This window comes from Cherax quadricarinatus, chromosome 42 (assembly GCF_038502225.1).
Source record: "Cherax quadricarinatus isolate ZL_2023a chromosome 42, ASM3850222v1, whole genome shotgun sequence".
Classification (NCBI taxonomy): domain Eukaryota; kingdom Metazoa; phylum Arthropoda; class Malacostraca; order Decapoda; family Parastacidae; genus Cherax; species Cherax quadricarinatus.
The window spans coordinates 2,852,339-2,878,359 of NC_091333.1; the positions used below are offsets into that span (position 1 = coordinate 2,852,339).

Genomic DNA, 26,021 nt, shown 5'->3' on the forward strand with positions numbered 1-26,021 from the left:
CAGCAGCAGCAGATGACGGTGCTACAGCAGCAGCAGCATCAGCAGTTGACCATGGTACCACAGTATTTCAATAATATTTCTCACCCTTTTTACCACAGGGTTGGCACTAGAAGCTTTCTTGGGGCCCATGGTCACTTATTTTGCAGATAAAATCACCAAAAACACTGTAATAATATGAAATGTTACGATTGTATGCTTGGATGTTACCGCGGAGGCTGGCTTGTAAACAATGCCACCGGCGGAACATGTGAGGCTGGCTCAGGCCGCACATTAGACGCGTCTCGGACGAGTAGTGTTGAGCGGGTTTTTTAGCGGTATGCGAGGCAAAATCTTAGCGATAAAATGTATCGGTATGCGGATTTAACGTTATGTGATGCCAACGGTATGCGGGGGTCCACTGTACCTCCAAACTGCCAATATCCTGAACCCCTCCTTTAGAGTGCAGGAATTGTACTTCCCATTTCCAGGACTCAAGTCCGGCTATATAAAAATAACCGGTTTCCCTGAATCCCTTCACTAAATATTACCCTGCTCACACTCCAACAGATCGTCAGGTCACAAATACCATTCATCTCCATTCACTCCTATCGAACACGCTCACGCACGCCTGCTGGAAGTCCAAGCCCCTCACCCACAAAACCTCCTTTACCCCTTCCTTCCAACCTTTTCGAGGATGACCCCTACCCCGCCTTCCTTCCCCTACAGATTTAAATGCTCTCCATGTCATTCTACTTTGATCCATTCTCTCTAAATGACCAAACCACCTCAACAACCCCTCTTCAGCCCTCTGACTAATACTTTTATTAACTCCACACCTTCTCCTAATTTCCACACTCCAAATTTTCTGCATAATATTTACACCACACATTGCCCTTAGACAGGACATCTCCACTGCCTCCAACAGCCTCCTTGCTGCTGCATTCACAACCCAAGCTTCGCACCCATATAAAAGTGTTGGTACTACTATACTTTCATACATTCCCTTCTTTGCCTCCATAGATAATGTTTTTTGTCTCCACATATACCTCAACGCACCACTCACCTTTTTTCCCGCATCAATTCTATGATTAAACTCATCCTTCATAAATCCATCCGCCGACACGTCAACTCCCAAGTATCTGAAAACATTCACTTCTTCCATACTACTCCTCCCCAATTTGACATCCAATTTTTCTTTATCTAAATCATTTGATACCCTCATCACCTTACTTCTAGGTAGTAGGTTGGTAGACAGCAACCGCCCAGGGAGGTACTACCGTCCTGCCAAGTGAGTGTAAAGCTGAAGCCTGTAATTGTTTTACACGATGGTAAGATTGCTGGTGTCTTTTTTTTATCTGTCTCATACACATGCAAGATTTCAGGTATGTCTTGCTACTTCTACTTACACTTAGGTCACACTACACATACATGTACAAGCATATATATACACACCCCTTTGGGTTTTCTTCTATTTTCTTTCTAGTTCTTGTTCTTGTTTATTTCCTCTTACCTCCATGGGGAAGTGGAACAGAATTCTTCCTCCGTAAGCCATGCGTGTTGTAAGAGGCGACTAAAATGCCGGGAGCAAGGAGCTAGTAACCCCTTCTCCTGTATATATTACTAAATGTAAAAGGAGAAACTTTCATTTTTCCTTTTGGGCCACCCCGCCTCGGTGGGATACGGCCGGTGTGTTGAAAGAAAGAAGAAAGATCACCTTACTCTTTTCTATGTTCACTTTCAACTTTCTACCTTTACACACATTCTCAAATTCATCCACTAACCTTTGCAATTTTTCTTTAGAATCTCCCATAAGCACAGTATCATCAGCAAAAAGCAACTGTAATTTTTTAGTTCAACAGTACTTTAAGTAGCCTAGTATTAATGACATATGTGGGTGAATGATAAGCATATAACCATTAGCTGCTTACTTTCCAATTCCAAGTGAATGTATGTGACAAATCTCTCTCAAAAGAATTTCAAGAAATTTTGTAAATACAGTGGAACCTCGGTTGTCAAATTTAATTAGTTTCAGATGTCGATTCAACAGCCAAAATGGACAACAACCAAAGCAATTACCCATAAAGAATAATGTAAATAAATTAATCCATTCCAGACCCCAAATGACAATACAACAATTTATTAAAAATGTACTAAATACAACATATAACTGTAAAAATGAATACTAAAAGAAACTTTAACTGAAATACTCAACATTAAATGAAAATTTAACTGCCTCTTACCTGTCAGAGGAGAGCTAATGGCATACTGGAAGCATGAGGTGGTGGAAAGGAGGGAACATGTAACTGCTAGGAAGGACAGTTACCATCTATTAATATGTCAGGCAACTGTCATGGTGTTGTTTCTCCTCTTTTTTTCTTTTCACCACTAACACCTTGTTCTGGTTCACTGGTTCTTTTTCTCACTAAAAACCTGTCAAGTGATGGATTCAGGCTCCATCTTAACCCTTGTCTAAATTGAGACATTGCACTGTCATTGTACATGTTGGTGAGAGAGATGGCCACTGCTTTGGATGGGTAGTATTTTTCGGCAAACTCCTGCACTTCACACCATTTAGCACACATTTCTTTGACAAGTGCAATGGGCACATCATCCCTTCCCTCCTCTTCCTTGCATGACAGCTCCTCTGCTGCTCCTTCTGAAGGTCTACAAGTTCTTCAGTTCTATGCTCCTCCACCAACTCCTTCACATAATCTTCAGTCACCTCTAGGCACAAGGTCTTTCCCAGGGACACAATATATTCTACCAATTCAGGCTCATCTTCAAAGCTTTCAAAATCCCTGGCTGCTACAAAGTCAGGACACAATTTCTTCCATACTGGCTGTATGGTCCTGGAAGATACATTCCCCAGGCTTTGTCAATAAGCCTCAAGCAGGTGAGGATATTGAAATGGTCCTTCCAGAACTCCCTGAGGGTTAAATTTGTTTAAGTGATTTCAAAGCACCTTTCAAAAAGTGCTTTAGTGTAAAGTTTCTTGAAGTTAGAAATGACCTGCTGGTCCATGGCTGGATGAGAGGTAAACAACCAAGAGAACTCACAAAAACCAGGGCGTTTTTTTTTTCTCAAATTCCTCACTTGAAAATCGATTTGTTCAACAAGTAATGCACCGAGGTTCCACTGTATATAGGTATGGATGATTCATATGAAATTTTGATTGCTATTAGAATTATTCTGGAATTACAACAAAGGCCAATGATGTTTAATAGGCTTATGAATAGGTAATTACCACAAGTATGGCTAATGAAGAATAGAAACTTCTTATGCTGACTGAGGAAGTGGAAAAGAATTCTTTTCCAGCAAGCCATGCATGTTGTAAAAGGCAGCTTAAATGCTGGGAGCAAGAAGCTAGTAACCCTTTCTCCTGTATGAATTACTAAATTTTAGAAGAACATTTTAAAGTTGGGATTTATGAATGTTCATGGATGTAGTACAGATAAGAGCAGACTGTGAATGTTATGAATGAAAAGGAGCTGGATGTCCTAGCTCAAAGCATAAGTATTATCCAGAGGGTCTAGGAGGGGGTTATTGAGGTGGTTTGGACATTTAGAAAGGATGGAGCAGAATAAGATGACTTGGAGGGTGTATAAATTTGCAGTGGAGGGAAGAAGGGGTAGGGGTCATCTTTGAAAAGGTTGGAGGGAAGAAGTAAAAAGGGGTTTTGAATGTGTGGGACTTGGACATCCAACAGGCATATATAAGCATATTAGATGGGAGTGGGTGGAGACAAGTGATTTTTATGATTTAGTGTGTTGTTGGAGCATGAACAAAGTAACATTTATAAAGGGATTCAGAGAAACCATTTAGCTGGACTTGAGTCTGGTAGTGGGAAGTACAGTGCCTGCACTCTGGAGGAGGGTTGGGGATATTGCAGCTTGGAGGGGCACTTGAACTATAGAATCAGCCAGTGTATTAAAAAACATTACCAATATAGTATTAGCTAAAAAAATATTAAACATAAAACACACATCATCATCATCACCTGTATTTGTATTTATCATGATCTTCAGCTGGAAAATGAGAGAGAGACTTAAGGACTGCTGAAACTGCTTTTTCATTAGATGTGATATCCCAGAGACCATCTGTGGCTAGAATCAACACATCTCCATCAGTCAGGTCTGCTGATGCCACATCAAATATTCTCACCTGAAATATGTTAAGACTGCTGATTTAATGTAACAAAGTTTTTTTTTTTTCAGTCTTATTTGTACAATGATTAGGGGCTTGTATATGTTGTGAATTTGTTATACTATCTGGCACATCATGAAAAAACTGCTAAAGCAAGTAATAAAATAAACTATTATTAAACTTAACATTTAATACAAGTCTCAATAGAAAGGCTCATTTGGTCTTATTTTTACAATAATTATGTGCTGGTATAAGTTGTGACCTTGTTATACTGCCTAATATGTAATACTGTACTACATATACCTCAGTCACTGGTGTGTCATGAGAAAATTGTTAGGGTAAGCAGTAATAACAAACTATTACTAAACTTACCACTTAGAGCATAGTTAAATAGAATATTTCTTGACTTTCAAGCAAAATGATGAATAATTTTACTTTAAATTTCTGCACTGCTCTAAATATTTTGCAGTAATTCTTTTCAGTTGACAGAAGGGCAAAGCTTTGCAATCTTTTGTGACCTTGAGAATTTCTGGAGAATGTTTTAGTGCACTGCAAAGCAGTGAAGCTGCTTTCTGCAGATGAAGTCATTCTGGAGCCATTAAAATTAATTTACAAAGACTAGCTAATTTACTATAAGTATTTTTCCAAGTCATTTAGCGATGAATTCTTCTGACATGGAAACAAGTCAAAGCTGTGATATCACTGACAAAAATGAAGGAAACTATTTTAGTTACATTTCAGTAAGTCGTCCCTGGGGAAGTGGAACAGAATTATTCCTCCATAAGTCGTGCGTTTCGTAAGAGGTGACCTAAAATGCCAGGAGCAAGGGGCTAGTAACCCCTTCTTCTGTATACACTACTAAAGTTAAAAGGAAAAAACTTTCATTTCTCTTTTCGGGCCACCCTGCTTCGGTGAGATACGGCCAGTTTGTTGAAAGAGCAACAACATTTCAGTGACTGAAAAGCAAGCTCTGGAAATTCTTTTCGAAGCCCGAAGAACGATGGAGTGTAAAATTATCATACTAAATCCATGTTGGCCAATTTGATATTAACCTGGTTAATATCATGTAATATATTTCTGCCATGTTGCTGGAAGCAATCTGTAGGGGTCATGGTGAGGGAGAGATCACCAGGAATATGCTCTGCTCTCACTGTACAAGGATTTCTTCTCAGTATTGACACATATTACTGAGGGAAAATTCCTGCATCAGAATGTTTTTCACAGGATATTAGATTGATCTGAATTCTATTTACATGGATTTTTCAATATTTGGGTTATTATAATTTAAATTTACAGTTTTTGTCGTATGTCTGACAGTGGCCTATCATTATACTCTGCAAATTCAAAGTTACATATTACAGGGATATATTTTCAAGTCACCCTGCCTCGGTGGGAGACGGCCGACTTGTTGAAAAAAAAAAAAAAATATTTTCAAGTGGCAATCTCTCCTCACAAGTTTCAGGTTTCCATTCACTGAAATATAAATAAAAAAATTACAGAATGCTATATAAAATTAAATATGTGAACTAAAGAAAAATATTTTTTAATTTTGAGGGCAAGATTTTTCATAAGGTAAGCAATGTTTACCTTGTTTATGAATGTACACCACTGACCTGGGTGAATTACATAATGGGAGGGAAGTTGGGAAAGTGGGTAGTCTAAGAAAGATTTAAGAATGGAATTAATTCACCGAAAACAGAATAGAAAAAGAGAAAAATGGCACACACTAGTACAAAGGGAAAGGAAGATGCAAATGAAGAGAAGAAATGAAGGTTATCCCCCATCTCTTCCAATACTGCAGAAGCAAGGAAAGGATTTTAAAGTTCTAAATCTACCTGAATTTAAAAAGGTGTATGATAAACTTGGGATTAACAGTTCATGGACAAAAATGTTAGAAGGTCATGTCTGTTTTTCATTATTACCTTAAAAAACTTTCATCTTATCTAACATCAACTACAGACATATGAGGAATAACCAGTAATTTGGATGTTAGTAGATTACCTCAGGTTCAGGAGTCAGGAATGGTTTGATGGGTATTGAAGAGCACTGAGCCTTCAGATCATGATCCCCAAAGCCTCTAGTTACTCCAATAGTGGCTAACACTCGACTCTTGGAGGAAAGAACAGTTTTACAATTTCAGAATGCTATTATTGAAATTTATTTTGCACAAATACTTGTACATACACAAATGTTCAAAGACAATCTACAAAATAATTTGTAAAGTTAAGCAATAAAAGAACAGGAGGAAAAATGGGGAGAGGAACCACGTAAAAGATCATGAAACAATACTAAAAAAAAAAAATAACAAAAAATTAGTCACCATCAACAGAGAATAAGAGATGATAGATGATAGACTGGGAGAGGCACTGTCAAGAAATTTTAATGAAAATAAGAAAAAATTTTGGAATGAGTTAACCCTTTGAGGGTCGACAGGCCCTCTCCGAAACTCGTTCTCAGGGTCGGCCAAATTTAAAAAAAAAAAAAATTATTTTCTCTTATGAAAAGATAAAGAATCTTTTACCGATCATAAAGACACCAAAAGTTTGATATTTGATAGAAAACTTACGGAATTATGCTCTCGCAAAGTTAGCGGTCTCAGCGATGTTTACGCATTGGCGATTTTGCCCACTTTGAGCCCCATTTTCGGCCAATTTCACTGTACTAGTCGACAAAAAACATGAATATTTTGCTAGAACTCCATTTTTTCTATCGAATGGGTGCAAGAAACCACCCATTTATGAAATTCAACTATCCAGTACAGTGGTCAGAATTTAGCAATTTTGCCAATTTCACACAAATTTCAAAAGATGCCAATTTCCGAATAGGGTCCAGAATAAACAAGGACATTCCTGGCACTAAAATGACATTTCCTCTAGTCATTAGTCACGTCTCAAGGCCCCTCTTATATTCTTTTGCTTTCCACTTTGAATTTTTATTCTCACAAAAAATATAAGATTTTCTGTTATGCAGACTACTGCATTAGTGTAAAAATGGTATAAATATTATTGGTGCACTTGTGAAAGAATATTAGACTCACCAGTTGACGTGTATTGCACGCTTGGCACGATTTGTTTACTTTTGAAGTTTGGTAAAAATCGAACATTTCTGCTACTTTGAGCTCAATTTCAAGGCACCTTTCATTGTAAAACCAGTCAAAATCATCTCAATTTCTGTAATATGTCTTCCATTCTATAAAATGAGACCAAGAAAACTAGAATACAACAATAAATACCATACGAAAATACACTGCAAAGTCGCTGATTTATTCCAAAAAAATGGTCAAAGTTTTTTTTTTCTCATTATGCACTGTGTGCTGCAGGATTTTTTTTAGACTGTGCACACTGACCACATAGACCCATTCTTTCATATGAAGGCCTACCAGCTTTCTCCCACTAGATTTGAGGCCGCTAGAATTTATGCGTACTAGTACGTCAAAAACCCCTACGCGTAAGACGTACTAGTACGACCAAAACCCTCAAAGGGTTAAACAAGTTAAGAAAGCCTAGGGAACAAATGGATTTGTCAGTTAAAAACAGAGTGGGGGAGTTAGTAGATGGGGAGAATGAGGTTTTGGGTAGATGGCGAGAATATTTTGAGGAACTTTTAAATGTCGACGAAGAAAGGGAGGCGGTAATTTCATGCACTGGACAGGGAGGTATACCATCTTTTAGGAGTGAAGAAGAACAGGATGTGAGTGTGGGGGAGGTGCATGAGGCATTACATAGAATGAAAGGGGGTAAAGCAGCTGGAACTGACAGGATCATGACAGAAATGTTAAAAGCGGAGGGGTTATATAGTGTTGGAGTGGTTGGTATTTTTGTTTAATATATGTATAGTCGGACTTGAGTCCTGGAAATGGGAAGTACAATGCCTGCACTTTAAAGGAGGGGTTTGGGATATTGGCAGTTTGGAGGGATATGTTGTGTATCTTTATATGTGTATGCTTCTAGACTGTTGTATTCTGAGCACCTCTGCAAAAACAGTGATAATGTGCGAGTGTGGTGAAAGTGTTGAATGATGATGAAAGTACAGTGGACCCCCGCATAACGATCACCTCCGAATGCGACCAATTATGTAAGTGTATTTATGTAAGTGCGTTTGTACGTGTATGTTTGGGGGTCTGAAATGGACTAATCTACTTCACAATATTCCTTATGGGAATAAATTCGGTCAGTACTGGCACCTGAACATACTTCTGGAGTGAAAAAATATCGTTAACCGGGGGTCCACTGTATTTTCTTTTTGGGGATTTTCTTTCTTTTTTTTTTGGGTCACCCTGCCTCGGTGGGAGACGGCCGACTTGTTGAAAAAAAAAAAAAAATGTATGAAAGAGGGGAAGGTACCTAGAGATTGGTGGAGAGCATGTATAGTCCCTTTATATAAAGGGAAGGGGGACAAAAGAGATTGTAAAAATTATAGAGGAATAAGTTTACTGAGTATACCAGAAGTGTACAGTAGGGTTATAACTGAAAGAATTAGAGGTAAGACAGAATGTAGGATTGCGGATGAGCAAGGAGGTTTTAGAGTAGGTAGGGGATGTGTAGATCAAGTGTTTACATTGAAGCATACATGCGAACAGTATTTAAATAAAGGTAGGAAGTTTTTATTGCATTTATGGATTTAGAAAAGACATATGATAGAGTGGATAGGAGAGCAATGTGGCAGATGTTGCAAGTACAGTGGACCCCCGGTATTCGATGGCATCGGTATTCGATAAATCCAGTATTCGATGCATTATATCGCAAAAAAATTTCCTCAGTATTCGATTGAAAACCCGGTATTCGATACGATTCGTATGAGACCTGTCCACGTGTGGCCTGAACTGCCAAATGTGCGCCAGTGTTTACAAGCCAGCCAGTGTGTGCGCATCTAAGGATACATTCGGTACATTCCATATTATCACTGTGTTTGGTGCTGTTTCTGCAAAATAAGTCACCATGGGCCCCAAGAAAGCTTCTAGTGCCAACCCTGTGGTAAAAAGGGAGAGAATTAGTATGGAAATTAAGAAAGATTTTGAAGGGTTTGGGGCTAAACCTGAGAAGCCTATGCCAGTTGTGGACTCCACTGTGCCTACTTCAAAAATTAAGGAAATGTGTGCACAGTGGGTTGAAGTGCAAACATTTATGGTTGAAAATCACCCTAACACAGCTATTGCAAGCCTTGCTGGTGACTATTAAAATGACAATGTTGTGGCCCATTTTAGACAAATCGTAAAGGAACGGGAGGTACAGAGCTCTATGGACAGATTTGTTGTGCGACAGAGGTCCAGTGACTCTCAAGCTGGTCCTAGTGGCATTAAAAGAAGAAGGGAAGTAACCCTGGAAAAGGACTTGCTACCTCAAGTCCTAATGGAAGGGGATTTCCCTTCTAAACACTAACACCTCTCCCCTCTTCCCATCCCAGCAATCATCACCAGATCTTCATTAAGGTAAGTGTCAATTATTTTAATGTTATTGTAATTATTCTATTGCATTAAACTTAATATTTCATGTAGTAAAATTTTTTTTTTCATACTTTTGGGTGTCTTGCACGGATTAATTTGATTTCCATTATTTCTTATGAGGAAAATTGATTCGGTTCTCGATATTATCGGTATTTGATGAGCTCTCAGGAATGGATTAATATCGAATACCGGGGGTCCACTGTATATGGAATAAGTGGTAAGTTACTAAAAGCTGTAACGAGTTTTTATTAGGATAGTGGGTGTGTAGAAGAGAGGGAGACTACTTCCTGGTAAAAGTAGGTCTTAGACAGGGATGTGTAATGTCACCATGGTTGTTTAATATATTTATAGATGGGGTTGTAAAAGAAGTAAATGCTAGGGTGTTTGGGAGAGGGGTGGGACTAAATTATGGGGAATTAAATACAAAATGGAAATTGACACAGTTGCTTTTTGCTGATGATTCTGTGCTTATGGGAGATTCTAAAGAAAAACTGCAAAGGTTAGTGGACGAGTTTGGGAGTGTGTGTAAAGGTAGAAAGTTGAAAGTGAACATAGAAAAGAGTAAGGTGATGAGGGTATCAAATGATTTAGATAAAGAAAAATTGGATATCAAATTGGGGAGGAGTATGGAAGAAGTGAATGTTTTCAGATACTTGGGAGTTGACGTGTTGGCGGATGGATTTATGAAGGATGAGGTTAATCATAGAATTGATGAAGAAAAAAAGGTGAGTGGTGCGTTGAGGTATAAGTGGAGACATAAAACATTATCTACGGAGGCAAAGAAGGGAATGTATGAAAGTATAGTAGTACCAACACTCTTATATGGGTGTGAAGCTTGGGTTGTGAATGCAGCAGCGAGGAGGCGGTTGGAGGTAGTGGAGATGTCCTGTCTAAGGGCAATGTGTGGTGTAAATATTATGCAGAAAATTTGGAGTGTGGAAATTAGGAGAAGGTGTGGAGTTAATAAAAGTATTAGTCAGAGGGCTGAAGAGGGGTTCTAGAGCTGGTTTGGTCATTTAGAGAGAATGGATCAAAGTAGAATGACATGGAGAGCATTTAAATCTGTAAGGGAAGGAAGGTGGGGTAGGGGTCGTCCTTGAAAAGGTTGGAAGGAAGGGGTAAGGGAGGTTTTGTGGGCCAGGGGCTTGGACTTCCAGCAGGCGTGCGTGAGTGTGTTCGATAGAAGTGAATGGAGACGAATGGTATTTGGGACCTGACGATCTGTTGGAGTGTGAGCAGGGTAATATTTAGTGAAGGGATTCAGGGAAAGCGGTTATTTTTATATAGCCGGACTTGAGTCCTGGAAATGGGAAGTACAATGCCTGCACTCTAAAGGAGGGGTTCGGGATATTGACGGTTTGGAGGGATATGTTGTGTATCTTTATAGGTATGTGCTTCTGAAGCTGTTGTGTTCTGAGCACCTCTGCAAAAGCAGTGATTATGTGTGAGTGAGGTGAAAGTGTTGAATGATGATGAAATTATCTTCTTTTTTGGGATTTTCTTTCTTTTTTTGGTCACCCTGCCTCGGTGGGAGATGGCCGACTTGTTAAAAAAAAAAAAAATAGATCTGTAATATAATGTAACTCCTGTTATGATAGTTGGTTATGGCCTGATTAACAGAACCCAATTATAATAGATAATACAGTACAAAAAATAGGAAACCTGCTCAAGGAGTGTGGAGAGAACACCTATGAGTGTTTATTTACAATTTAACCCTTTGACAGTCTGTCCTATAGCTCTACAGCTTTGAAGCCAGAGTCCAAGCCGTAGTTCTATGCCATGAGTTCAGCTCACTCAGATAAGCTGTGAGTGGTAAATCTGGGCCTAGATATGAGAGAATACATCTGTGTGGTAAGTGTGCACCACATAAAACAAATCCTGCAGCCCGAAGTGCATAATGAGAAAAAAAATGTGACCACATCTTTGGATTAATAGAGCAACTTTGCAGTGCTTTTTTGCATGTTTATTACAGTTGTATTCATTGTTTCTTGGTCTAATTTGATAGAATGGAAGATTTTTTTTTTTTAAAAGTCGGCCATCTCCCACCGAGGTAGGGTGACCCAAAAAGAAAGAAAATCCCCAAAAAGAAAATACTTCCATCATCATTCAACACTTTCACCTCACTCACACATAATCACTGTTTTTGCAGAAGTGCCCAGAATACAATAGTTTAGAAGCATATACATATAAGGATAAACAACATATCCCTCCAAACTGCCAATATCCCAAACCCCTCCTTTAAAGTACAGACATTGTACTTCCCATTTCCAGGACTCAAGTCCGGCAATATAAAAATAACTGGTTTCCCTGAATCCCTTCACTAAATATTACCTTGCTCGCACTCCAACAGCTCGTCAGGTCCCAAATACCATTCATCTTCATTCACTCCTATCTAACACGCTCATGCACGCTTGCTGGAAGTCCAAGCCCCTCGCCCACAAAACCTCCTTTACCCCCTTCTTCCAACCTTTTCGAGGACGACCCCTACCCCGCCTTCCTTCCCCTACAGAGATGATTTTGACTGGTTTTAGCAGTGACAATGGCTTGAAACTGAGCTCAAAGTAGCGGAAATGTTCTATTTTTCCCAATGTTCAAGAGTAAACAAATGACGTCACGTGTCCAATACATGTCAGCTAGTGGGTCTAATGTGCATTCACGAATGAGCTGATATTATTTATACAGTACAATGGTGTAGGTAGTAGGTTGGTAGACAGCAACCACCCAGGGAAGTACTACCGTCCTGCCAGATGACTGTGAAACAGAAACCTGTAACTGTTTTGCATGATGGTAGGATTGCTGGTTTCTTTTTCTGTCTCATAAACATGCTAGATAACAGGGATATCTTGCTACTCCTACCTACACTTTGGTCACACTTCACAGACACGCACATGCATATATATATACATACATCTAGGTTTTTCTCCTTTTTCTAAATAGCTCTTGTTCTTCTTTATTTCTTCTATTGTCCATGGGGGAAGTGGAAAAGAATCTTTCCTCCGTAAGCCATGCATGTCGTATGAGGCGACTAAAATGCCAGGAGCAATGGGCTAGTAACCCCTTCTCCTGTAGACATTTACTAAAAAAGAGAAGAAAAACTTTATAAAACTGGGATGCTTGAATGTGCGTGGATGTAGTGCGATGACAAGAAACAGATGATTGCTGATGTTATGAATGAAAAGAAGTTGGATGTCCTGGCCCTAAGCGAAACAAAGCTGAAGGGGGTAGGGGAGTTTCGGTGGGGGAAATAAATGGGATTAAATCTGGAGTATCTGAGAGAGTTAGAGCAAAGGAAGGGTAGCAGTAATGTTGAAGGATCAGTTATAGAAGGAGAAAAGAGAATATGAATGTGTAAATTCAAGAATTATGTGGATGATTTGAAGCCGCTAGAATTATTGAGTATATATACGTCAGAAACATTGGCTCGTAAGACGTATTTATACGTCGAAAACAGTCAAAGGGTTAAAGTAAAGGTTGGATGCGAAAAGTGGGTCATAATAAGCGTGTATGCACCTGGAGAAGAGAGGAATGTAGAGGAGAGAGAGAGATTTTGGGAGATGTTAAGTGAATGTATAGGAGCCTTTGAACCAAGTGAGAGAGTAATTGTGGTAAGGGACCTGAATGCTAAAGTATGAGAAACTTTTAGAGAGGGTGTGGTAGGTAAGTTTGGGGTGCCAGGTGTAAATGATAATGGGAGCCCTTTGATTGAACTTTGTATAGAAAGGGGTTTAGTTATAGGTAATACATATTTTAAGAAAAAGAGGATAAATAAGTATACAAGATATGATGTAGGGCAAAATGACAGTAGTTTGTTGGATTATGTATTGGTAGATAAAAGACTGTTGAGTAGACTTCAGAATGTACATGTTTATAGAGGGGCCACAGATATGTCAGATCACTTTCTAGTTGTAGATACACTGAGAGTAAAAGGTAGATGGGATACAAGGAGAATAGAAGCATCAGGGAAGAGAGAGGTGAAGGTTTATAAACTAAAAGAGGAGGCAGTTAGGGTAAGATATAAACAGCTATTGGAGGATAGATGGGCTAATGAAAGCATAGGCAATGGGGTCGAAGAGGTATGGGGTAGGTTTAAAAATGTAGTGTTAGAGTGTTCAGCAGAAGTTTGTGATTACAGGAAAGTGGGTGCGGGAGGGAAGAGGAACGATTGGTGGAATGATGATGTAAAGAGAGTAGTAAGGGAGAAAAAGTTAGCATATGAGAAGTTTTTACAAAGTAGAAGTGATGCAAGGAGGGAAGAGTATATGGAGAAAAAGAGAGAGGTTAAGAGAGTGGTGAAGCAATGTAAAAAGAGAGCAAATGAGAGAGCGGGCGAGATGTTATCAACAAATTTTGCTGAAAATAAGAAAAAGTTTTGGAGTGAGATTAACAAGTTAAGGAAGCCTAGAGAACAAATGGATTTGTCAGTTAAAAATAGGAGAGGAGAGTTATTAAATGGAGAGTTAGAGGTATTGGGAAGATGGAGGGAATATTTTGAGGAATTGTTAAATGTTGATGAAGATAGGGAAGCTGTGATTTCGTGTATAGGGCAAGGAGGAATAACATCTTGTAGGAGTGAGGAAGAGCCAGTTGTGAGTGTGGGGGAAGTTCGTGAGGCAGTAGGTAAAATGAAAGGGGGTAAGGCAGCCGGGATTGATGGGATAAAGATAGAAATGTTAAAAGCAGGTGGGGATATAGTTTTGGAGTGGTTGGTGCAATTATTTAATAAATGTATGGAAGAGGGTCAGGTACCTAGAGATTGGCAGAGAGCATGTATAGTTCCTTTGTATAAAGACAAAGGGGACAAAAGAGAGTGCAAAAATTATAGGGGGATAAGTCTGTTGAGACCTAGGTAGTAGGTTGGTAGACAGCAACCGCCCAGGGAGGTACTACCGTCCTGCCAAGTGAGTGTAAAACGAAAGCCTGTAGTTGTTTTGCATGATGGTAGGATTGCTGGTGTCTTTTGTCTGTCTCATAAATATGCAAGATTACAGGTAAGTCCTGCTACTTCTACTTACACTTAGGTCACACTAAACATACATGTACAAGCATATATATACACGCCCCTCTGGGTTTTCTTCTATTTTCTTTCTAATTCTTGTTCTTGTTTATTTCCTCTTATCTCCATGGGGAAGTGGAACAGAATTCTTCCTCTGTAAGCCATGCGTGTTGTAAGAGGCGACTAGAATGCCGGGAGCAAGGGGCTTGTAACCCCTTCTCCTGTATATATTACTGAATTTAAAAGGAGAAACTTCAGTTTTTTCTTTTGGGCCACCCCACCTCAGTGGGATACGGCTGGTACGTTGAAAGAAGAAGAAGAAGTCTGTTGAGTATACCTGGTAAAGTGTATGGTAGAGTTATTATTGAAAAAATTAAGAGTAAGACGGAGAATAGGATAGCAGATGAACAAGGAGGCTTTAGGAAAGGTAGGGGGTGTGTGGACCAGGTGTTTACAGTGAAACATATAAGTGAACAGTATTTAGATAAGGCTAAAGAGGTCTTTGTGGCATTTATGGATTTGGAAAAGGCGTATGACAGGGTGGATAGGGGGGCAATGTGACAGATGTTGCAGGTGTATGGTGTAGGAGGTAGGTTACTGAAAGCAGTGAAGAGTTTTTACGAGGATAGTGAGGCTCAAGTTAGAGTATGTAGGAAAGAAGGAAATTATTTCCCAGTAAAAGTAGGCCTTAGACAAGGATGTGTAATGTCACTGTGGTTGTTTAATATATGTATAGATGGGGTTGTAAGAGAAGTAAATGCGAGGGTCTTGGCAAAAGGCATGGAGTTAAAAGATAAAGAATCAAACAAAGTGGGAGTTGTCACAGTTGCTCTTTGCTGATGACACTGTGCTCTTGGGAGATTCTGAAGAGAAGTTGCAGAGATTGGTGGATGAATTTGGTACGGTGTGCAAAAGAAGAAAATTAAAAGTGAATACAGGAAAGAGTAAGGTTATGAGGATAACAAAAAGATTAGGTGATGAAAGATTGGATATCAGATTGGAGGGAGAGAGTATGGAGGAGGTGAATGTATTCAGATATTTGGGAGTGGACGTGTCAGCGGATGGGTCTATGAAAGATGAGGTGAATCATAGAATTAATGAGGGGAAAAGGGTAAGTGGTGCACTTAGGAGTCTGTGGAGACAAAGAACTTTGTCCTTGGAGGCAAAGAAGGGAATGTATGAGAGTATAGTTTTACCAACGCTCTTATGTGGGTGTGAAGCATGGGTGATGAATGTTGCAGCGAGGAGAAGGCTGGAGGCAGTGGAGATGCCATGTCTGAGGGCAATGTGTGGTGTGAATATAATGCAGAGAATTCATTGTTTGGAAGTTAGGAGGAGGTGCGGGATTACCGAAACTGTTGTCCAGAGGGCTGAGGAAGGGTTGTTGAGGTGGTTCGGACATGTAGAGAGAATGCAGCGAAACAGAGTGACTTCAAGAGTGTATCAGTCTGTAGTGGAAGGAAGGCGGGGTAGGGGTTGGCCTAGGAAAGGTTGGAGGGAGGGGGCAAAGGAGGTTTTGTGTGCGAGGGGCTTGGACTTCCAGCAGGCATGCGTGAGCGTGTTTGATAGGAGTGAATGGAGACAAATGGTTTTTAATACTTGACGTGCTGTTAGAGTGTGAGCAAAATAACATTTATGAAGGGGTTCAGGGAAACCGGCAGGCCGGACTTGAGTCCTGGAGATGGGAAGTACAGTGCCTGCACTCTGAAGGAGGGGTGTTAATGATGCATTTTAAAAACTGTAGTGTAAAGCACCCTTCTGGCAGGACAGTGATGGAGTGAATGATGGTGAAAGTTTTTCTTTTTCGGGCCACCCTGCCTTGGTGGGAATCGGCCAGTGTGATAATAAAATAAAATAATTATTACAATATTGCATAACAGTAAATCTTCTATTTTTTGGCGTGAATAAAAATTCATTATGTGAATAAAAAATAAAAATGGAATTCATTTGTAAAGCCTGGAAACGTAACTAATAAACAGAGGAAATGTTATTTTAGTGCCAGGAATACCTGCATTATTTATTCTGAACCCTATTTTGAAAATGGAATATCTTCAACTCTGTGTGAAATTTGCCAAATTGCCAATTTCCAATCACTTTATTGGGTTGTTGAAACAGTCGACTGGGTGATTTCTTGTGCTCAATTGATAAAATAGAAGTAATACTAACAAAATAGCTAAGAATTTGGCAGACTGGAATAACGTAATTGGCCTAAAATGGGAGTCAAAGTCGGCAAAATTGCTGATGCGTAAATATTGCTGACGCAGCAAAATTCGCGAAAGAGTAATTTCATCAATTTTCCATCAAATTTTATACTTTTTGTTTTATTACATTCAGAAAAAGATTCTCTATCATTTCATAAGAAAAATATCTTTTTTTTTTTTAAATTCTTGGACCATGTGGACAAGTTTCAGATCGGGGGTCTGGACCCTGAAAGGGTTAAATCTAATATTTGCAGCACTGCCTAGCTGATGGCTTTCTGGCACTCCATCATGATATTCTTTTGAAGGGAAGATAACAGCCAGAGAAGGCTAAAATGTGCATGAAGAATGTGAAGACAACAAATACACACTGTACAGGAAAATAAGTATGAACACACTAAGTTTGAACACACAGTACTCAGATATTCATGAAAATTGTTTTAGTCTTTTGAAAAATAATAAATTCTTAGGGAAAAAAAGCAAAGCTTAATTATACTTTGGACAAACCTTTAATTAAAAAATAATAGTGTCATTCAGTCTACAAAACTGTAATTTTAATAAATAATGAGTATAAAAAAAAAGGAGTACTCGTAAGTGCTCAAAAATTGATGTAACTTTAATATTAACAAGAACTCACCCGCTTGCCCTCGCCACAGACCAATGGGTACTTAAGATCATCTTGAGTCAGTGTTTTGTAAGCCCATCCAGTCATGAAGTGATCACGATACAAGACTCGCTTGCCTAGATCACTTCTCAAGGGGCGGCGTATAAAGTCCAAGTGGGTGAACTCTCCACCAAGAAGCCCAGGATGCATAGCTCCCTGGTAGTGATTAATTCAAAAATTTATTGAAGCGGCCAAAAAAATATAATAATAATATACTCAAATTTAGGGAGCAAGGGGCTAGTAACCCTTTCTCCCGTATAAATTACTAAATTCAAGAGAAACTTTGGTTTTTCTTTTTGGGCCACCCTGCCTTGGTGGGATACGACCGGTGTGTTGAAAGAAAGATACTCAAATTAAGCAATAAACCCAAAAGGGTCCTACAGCACTGCAGGGAGGGATGTGTAAAGGAGGAATATATAGAGGCTAGGAGGGAATGAAGGGGGCAGAAGTGTGCAAAGGGTAAGAGTATGTGGGGAATAGGAGAGAGTGCAATAAGTTAGTTACTGTTAAAAGATCAAAGAGTCTGCATCAAAGATGGGACTTTCAGCAAGGAGGTCAATTAGAGTAAGTGTGTTGGGGGTAGTGGAGACATCAGAAGTGAATTCTGCATGCCTACTGATAAACATGACAATCTATTAAGATATGGTGACCTGACACTGCAACCAGTCTTTGCAGAGCAATGATGGATGTTTTTCTACAAAGTATCTGTGAGTGAGGCAAGCATGGCTAATACATAGGTGAGAGAATACAGATTCCCAAACATAACAATGGTGAAAGGTAACAAAATAAGTAATTTAAGGAAGAGGGGAATTTTTCAAGATTACGTTGAACAATATTTTAGAGTTTTTTGGCAGTCTAATAAATCTGCCACATACAAAATGTACTCAAGCTAAGAATGCTGTACTACAGATGAAACACCCTACTTGAATATAATAGGTAACTGATTTATGATGTTCTGCATTTACAAACCTAGTACTCTGCAACAAATTAATTACTTACAAATGATGATCTGTAACTTTGATTATAAGGAACAAACAGGTTTCATTTTAAATACACAATTTTTCCTCATTTTTACCAAATACATTCATATTACACATTTAAAGAGAGAGGGGAGATTATTTACCAGTAAAAGTAGGCCTTAGACATGGATGTGTGATGTCACCATGGTTGTTTAACAATTATAGATGGGGTTGTAAAAGAAGTGAATACTTGGGTGTTGAGATGTTTAAGATTAAAAGATAACAAATTAATTGCAAGGTGGAAGTCATCACAGTTGCTCTTGATTGATGACATTGTTCTTTTGGGATATTTTAATGAGAAATTGTAAAGATTGGTGAAGGAATTTAGGAAAGTATATAAAAGAAAGAAATTAAAAGTGAACATAGGAAAGAGCAAGGTGATGAGAGTAAATCAAATCAGGGAACGGGTGTAGATTGAACCCATGGCAAGTGAATCCTAAAACTAACTGGCCAGTGTGTTAACCACTCAGCCAGGTGGATCTAACAAGATTCATCCAAATAGGTATATTTCTATACACTATAGGGAGGTTAGCATAGGCCCTACTGTGACCACAAATAACAGCTTTTTGCAGATGAATCCCACACCAGCATGGCTGTGGCGTACTCTACCTCAAATCCCTTCAAAGAAGTCATCATGGCACTACAGATTTATACACCCTCCAAGTCATCCTATTTTGCTCCATCCTCTCTAAATGTCCAAACCACCTCAACAAGTTCTCAGTCTTCTGGGTAATACTTTTAGTAACCCCACACTACCTCCTAATCTACAAACTTTGGATTCTCTGCGTAATATTTACACCACACATTTCCCTCAGACACGACATCTCAACTGTATCCAGCCTCCTCCTCACTGCAACATTCACAACTGTGAATAAAACTACAAACAAAAATTACAATTAAAATGAAAACTGACCTTTTAACAGCCTACTAAAGTTTGACGTATTCAAACCTAATAAGCCCTGCCAGCAAGAATGCATATAGCACTAAACTGTTTTTACATTTCAATTTCTAACAAATTTTTATTTTAATGTTTTCTTTCAATGTATTTATGACCTTGCTAAGAAAAATGGAAAACACAATGAGGGGTTCTATCAAACAAGCAAGGAAAAAGTCCAACCCTCTCTCACTGACCAGTTATCAGAGATACCTGTCCTCTCATCAGGACTTTGCAGATCAGCTGTTCAGCAGTTAATCATCATATAGTTAAGAAATCACCCACTGTTACCTTCGTCAATACTTTATATGTAGTCAATGCTGTATATCCATACATAAATTATTGAAAGTAGCCCTTTATATATATATATATATATATTTTTTTTTTTAACAAGTCGGCCGTCTCCCACCGAGGCAGGGCGACCCAAAGAGAAAGAAACTCCCCAAAAAGAAAATACTTTCATCATCATTCAACACTTTCACCTCACTCACACGTAATCACTGTTTTTGCAGAGGTGCCCAGAATACAACAGTTTAGAAGTATATACATATAAAAATACACAATACAGTGGACCCCCGCTTTACGATCACCTCCCAATGCGACCAATTATGTAAGTGTATTTATGTAAGTGCATTTGTATGTGTATGTTTGGGGGCCTGAAATGGACTAATCTAATTCACAATATTCCTTATGGGAACAAATTCCTTCAGTACCGGCACCTGAACATACTTCTGGAATGAAATAATATCGTAAACTGGGGGTCCACTGTATATCTCTCCAAAGTGCCAATATATATTTATTGGGGTAGGTTTAAAAATGTAGTGTTAGAGTGTTCAGCAGAAGTTTGTGGTTACAGGAAAGTGGGTGCAGGAGGGAAGAGGAGCGATTGGTGGAATGATGATGTAAAGAGAGTAGTAAGGGAGAAAAAGTTAGCATATGAGAAGTTTTTACAAAGTAGAAGTGATGCAAGGAGGGAAGAGTATATGGAGAAAAAGAGAGAAGTTAAGAGAGTGGTGAAGCAATGTAAAAAGAGAGCAAATGAGAGAGTGGGTGAGATGTTATCAACAAATTTTGTTGAAAATAAGAAAAAGTTTTGGAGTGAGATTAACAAGTTAAGGGGGCCTAGAGAGCAAATGGATTTGTCAGTTAAAAATAGGAGAGGAGAGTTATTAAATGGAGAGTTAGAGGTATTGGGAAGATGGAAGGAATATTTTGAGGAATTGTTAAATGTTGATGAGGATAGGGAAGCTGTGATTTCGTGTATAGGGCAAGGAGGAATAACATCTTGTAGGAGTGAGGAAGAGCCAGTTGTGAGTGTGGGGGAAGTTCGTGAGGCAGTAGGTAAAATGAAAGGGGGTAAGGCAGCCGGGATTGATGGGATAAAGATAGAAATGTTAAAAGCAGGTGGGGATATAGTTTTGGAGTGGTTGGTGCAATTATTTAATAAATGTATGGAAGAGGGTAAGGTACCTAGGGATTGGCAGAGAGCATGCATAGTTCCTTTGTATAAAGGCAAAGGGGATAAAAGAGAGTGCAAAAATTATAGGGGGATAAGTCTGTTGAGTGTACCTGGTAAAGTGTATGGTAGAGTTATAATTGAAAGAATTAAGAGTAAGACGGAGAATAGGATAGCAGATGAACAAGGAGGCTTTAGGAAAGGTAGGGGGTGTGTGGACCAGGTGTTTACAGTGAAACATATAAGTGAACAGTATTTAGATAAGGCTAAAGAGGTCTTTGTGGCATTTATGGATTTGGAAAAGGCGTATGACAGGGTGGATAGGGGGGCAATGTGGCAGATGTTGCAAGTGTATGGTGTAGGAGGTAGGTTACTGAAAGCAGTGAAGAGTTTTTACGAGGATAGTGAGGCTCAAGTTAGAGTATGTAGGAAAGAGGGAAATTTTTTCCCAGTAAAAGTAGGCCTTAGACAAGGATGTGTGATGTCACCGTGGTTGTTTAATATATTTATAGATGGGGTTGTAAGAGAAGTAAATGCGAGGGTCTTGGCAAGAGGCGTGGAGTTAAAAGATAAAGAATCACACACAAAGTGGGAGTTGTCACAGCTGCTCTTTGCTGATGACACTGTGCTCTTGGGAGATTCTGAAGAGAAGTTGCAGAGATTGGTGGATGAATTTGGTAGGGTGTGCAAAAGAAGAAAATTAAAGGTGAATACAGGAAAGAGTAAGGTTATGAGGATAACAAAAAGATTAGGTGATGAAAGATTGAATATCAGATTGGAGGGAGAGAGTATGGAGGAGGTGAACGTATTCAGATATTTGGGAGTGGACGTGTCAGCGGATGGGTCTATGAAAGATGAGGTGAATCATAGAATTGATGAGGGAAAAAGAGTGAGTGGTGCACTTAGGAGTCTGTGGAGACAAAGATCTTTGTCCTTGGAGGCAAAGAGGGGAATGTATGAGAGTATAGTTTTACCAACGCTCTTATATGGGTGTGAAGCGTGGGTGATGAATGTTGCAGCGAGGAGAAGGCTGGAGGCAGTGGAGATGTCATGTCTGAGGGCAATGTGTGGTGTGAATATAATGCAGAGAATTCGTAGTTTGGAAGTTAGGAGGAGGTGCGGGATTACCAAAACTGTTGTCCAGAGGGCTGAGGAAAGGTTGTTGAGGTGGTTCGGACATGTAGAGAGAATGGAGCGAAACAGAATGACTTCAAGAGTGTATCAGTCTGTAGTGGAAGGAAGGCGGGGTAGGGGTAGGCCTAGAAAAGGTTGGAGGGAGGGGGTAAAGGAGGTTTTGTGTGCGAGGGGCTTGGACTTCCAGCAGGCATGCGTGAGCGTGTTTGATAGGAGTGAATGGAGACAAATGGTTTTTAATACTTGACGTGCTGTTGGAGTGTGAGCAAAGTAACATTTATGAAGGGATTCAGGGAAACCGGCAGGCCGGACTTGAGTCCTGGAGATGGGAAGTACAGTGCCTGCACTCTGAAGGAGGGGTGTTAATGTTGCAGTTTAAAAACTGTAGTGTAAAGCACCCTTCTGGCAAGACAGTGATGGAGTGAATGATGGTGAAAGTTTTTCTTTTTAAATATTGTACTACATAAAAGATTAACTGTATTGTACTAAGTACAAAATAACTTGTTAATATTTTATCATCAGTGTCTTTCACAGATTAAAATATATCTGTTATACAATATAATTAGTAAATGGTGAGCAGCAACCTTAAACCAAGACAGCAATGCCTAAGTGTACGTAATAAGGCAAATAGATTACTGGGATTTATATCAAGAAGTGTAAGCAACAGAAGTCCAGAGGTCATACTGCAGCTTTATACATCATTAGTAAGGCCTCACCTAGATTATGCAGCTCAGTTCTGGTCTCCATATTACAGAATGGACATAAATTCGTTAGAAAACATTCAACGTAGGATGACTAAATTAATACATCGCATTAGAAATCTTCCTTATGAAGGAAGATTGAAGACTCTTAAGTTACATTCACTTGTTAGACGAAGAATGAGGGGAGACCTGATCGAAGTGTATAAGTGGAAGATAGGTATTAATAAAGGGGATATTAATAAGGTCTTGAGGATATCTCTCCAGGAGAGAACCCGCAGTAATGGATTTAAATTAAATAAGTTTAGATTTAGAAAGGACATAGGAAAGTATTGGTTTGGAAATAGGGTAGTTGATGAGTGGAACAGTCTACCTAGTTGGGTTATTGAGGCTAGGACTTTGGGTAGTTTCAAATTTAGGTTGGATAAGTACATGAGTGGGAGGGGTTGGATTTGAGTGGGACTTTCACATCAGAGCTTATTTCTTGGGTAGCATTGCAAATTGGGTTGGGCAAATGTTTTGTTAGTGGGATGAATTGTAAAGGACCTGCCTAGTATGGGCGAACAGGCCTGCTGCAGTGTTCCTCCTTTCTTATGTTCTTAATTCATAGTTAAAAATTATGCTTTATTATGAGTAAATCTTTCATAACAATTATTGCCCATGGGTGCCAGTCAATATTTTGAAATAAAATATCAAAGCTACAGTATTTATATTACAGGATCAGCAGAATCTTGAACTTGGGATTTAAATGTGCAAAAAACACACTGAATCCAAATCAACATGAGTAAATCATTTACTTTATAATTATTTATTTACATAAAATATTAAAAAAGTTACATTTTAACCATACAGTAATTACAAATGAATAAAATCAATGTCAAACTTTTTTTTTATCTTCTCCAGTCATTCAGATACAAAAAAAAAAATTGAGCAACCAACAACAGTAATTTTTCTACCCTAAATAATAATAACTTCCTGTATATTGTATTTTATAAAACACTACATACTAAAAAATATTACCAGTTTTCTAATGCGTTGTGTTTCTGTCTCTGGAGTAAAGTCAAATGACATGGGATGTGGCTGGCCATTAAGAGAAAGGACACCTCGGGAATCTCCAGCATTGGCTATGTACAGTTTACCGTGAATAAACAGAGCCACACAAGCAGTACATCCACCTAACAACTGGAACTTGTGCTTGTCCTCCCCAATAATCTGGTCCTGTGGAAATTATTCACTTATAAACCTTCACAGAAGTTTCTACAGCATTAGTAATAAGTATTCCAGCCAAGTTAACTTCATATACATATTTTTTGGGCAATTCAATGGATTGATTTAGTACCAAGCAAGAATTTTATTATAGTAAACTCCAAGCTGCAATCATAAATAAAGAACGGTTTTTAATTTCAGTTATGACAGCTGGTTAGTACATTTCAAACTGCTGGGTATGATCCACTATGTTCTAATTATTTTTTTTAAACACCCCAGTTGTCTCCTTACCAAGGAAGGCTTACTCACACACACACAAAAAAATACTCCTACCAAGGCAGGCTGACCCACAAATAAAAAGAAAATGCATTCATCATCACTCATTCAATATCTATCTTGCCAGAAGTGCTGACACACTACAAATAACCCTCTAAACTGCAATATCACCCTGTCCCAAAATTTCAGAGTGTAGCACAGTACTACTACCCACCACCAGGACTCAGGTCCTGCTAACCAGTTTCCTGTGAGTCCCCTCATCAATGTTACTGGGCTCATACTCCAACAGCACAAGCCATAAAAACAAGTCCTCACACAATTCTGGTAGATGTTCAATCCCTTAGCACTTAAAACTTTCTTTACCCCCCTCCCTCCAACCTTTACTTGGATGGCTCCTATTCCTTTCTTCCACCCCAAATTTACACATCCCTCTGTTATCCTATTCAGATTCATCCTCTCCAAATGCCCAAACCTGTTCCTAAAAAAACCCTCCTAAGCCCTTGGCAACCCCACACTTATTCCCTTAAAAGAATGATGCATAACATCTGTGTAACAGTACAGTTCTGCACATTATCATTGTTTTTATTATTATTATTATTATTACTGGGGAAAGTACCAAAAGAGGAAGGATCATACAGCTTTGGAAAAGAGATGTAATCAGATTTTATCTAAGAGAGGGCAAGGTAGTTTAAATTCCATGGATAAAGAGCTCTTCACTAGAATCAAGGCACCCCTTGACTGGACAATAAGCAGGGTTTAATATTTTCAAGCTGAACCAGCTACAAAACTGTATAACTGGTGGACAGATCTTGCAAGCCTGTAGACAAGATTCATTTGTTAGAAGAAATACTATCTGACACCCATAATGTCATGGGTGTTACAATACAAGTACTGTACAGAATTATTTTTTATATTTTATCACATCCCAGCTGAAAAATAATAAGACTAAATTTAGCAACAATATAAAAAAGCACACTGGAGAGAGAGTTTATCTGGAGAGAGTTCCGGGGGTCAACGCCCCCGCGGCCCGGTCTGTGACCAGGCCTTCTTAGGTCAGTGTCCCAGGATGCGACCACACACCAGTCGACTAACACCCAGGTACCCATTTTACTGATGGGGAACATAGACAACAGGTGGAAAGAAACACGTCCAATGTTTCTACTCTGGCTGGGAATCGAACCCAGGCCCTCACCGTGTGAAGCGAGAGCGTTAACCACCAGGCCACCAGAGCCCTATGGAGGATTTTTTTTTTTAAACTCTGACTTATTTGATACAGTATGAACAATTACAGTGGACTATATTGGTAACCAGATTAAACTTAATACTATACTGTACATCAACATGCTCTTGCCTACATAACTTATATGACAAGACAGAAGTACAGCATCCCTTGAGGGTTGCTACCCACCAAACTACTACACATACTTCTAGTATTATACTGGAATGGTATATATCCAAAAACAGTGATTATGTATGAATGATAGTGAAAGTGTTGAATGATAACGAAAGTTTTCTTTCTTTCTTTTTGGGTCACCCTGCCTTGGTGGGAAATGGTTGACGTGTTAAAAAAAATAAATTGAAATTATACACTGGATTTAGTAATCAACAAAAACTGACAAGTGGACAAAAGGGATACACCAACGGTACATGTAAACTGTATGGACCAGACTACACTTCTGTGAAGATTCAAGACATCAACAGAACCTGTACCCATAGATGATACTGTAGTGAAGACAACACCAGTAAATGTGGCTAATATTGAAGATTAAGTTGAAGAACCTTAATACAGTGATTGTATCCAAATTTAGGCATAGGTACTTACATTCCGGTTTCCAGATCCTGCAATAAATTCAGTTGCCTCACATTCTTACATTCAAC

At 39.0% G+C, this 26,021-nt stretch overlaps 1 protein-coding gene across 9 annotated transcripts in view; it reads right to left on the bottom strand.

The window, feature by feature from the left end:
- The window catches only part of LOC128695594 (protein phosphatase 1H), a 66,497-nt gene that overhangs the window by 8,745 nt on the left and 31,731 nt on the right, over positions 1 to 26,021 (bottom strand). For all 9 annotated transcript variants that reach the window (XM_070093206.1, XM_070093213.1, XM_070093214.1 and 6 more), the window contains exons 6-9: positions 23,682 to 23,879; positions 17,394 to 17,576; positions 6,124 to 6,231; positions 3,977 to 4,140 (exon numbers count right to left, since the gene is read on the bottom strand). In XM_070093206.1, the coding sequence (XP_069949307.1) occupies positions 3,977 to 4,140; positions 6,124 to 6,231; positions 17,394 to 17,576; positions 23,682 to 23,879 (653 nt within the window). The remainder of the gene's footprint in view (positions 1 to 3,976; positions 4,141 to 6,123; positions 6,232 to 17,393; positions 17,577 to 23,681; positions 23,880 to 26,021) is intronic.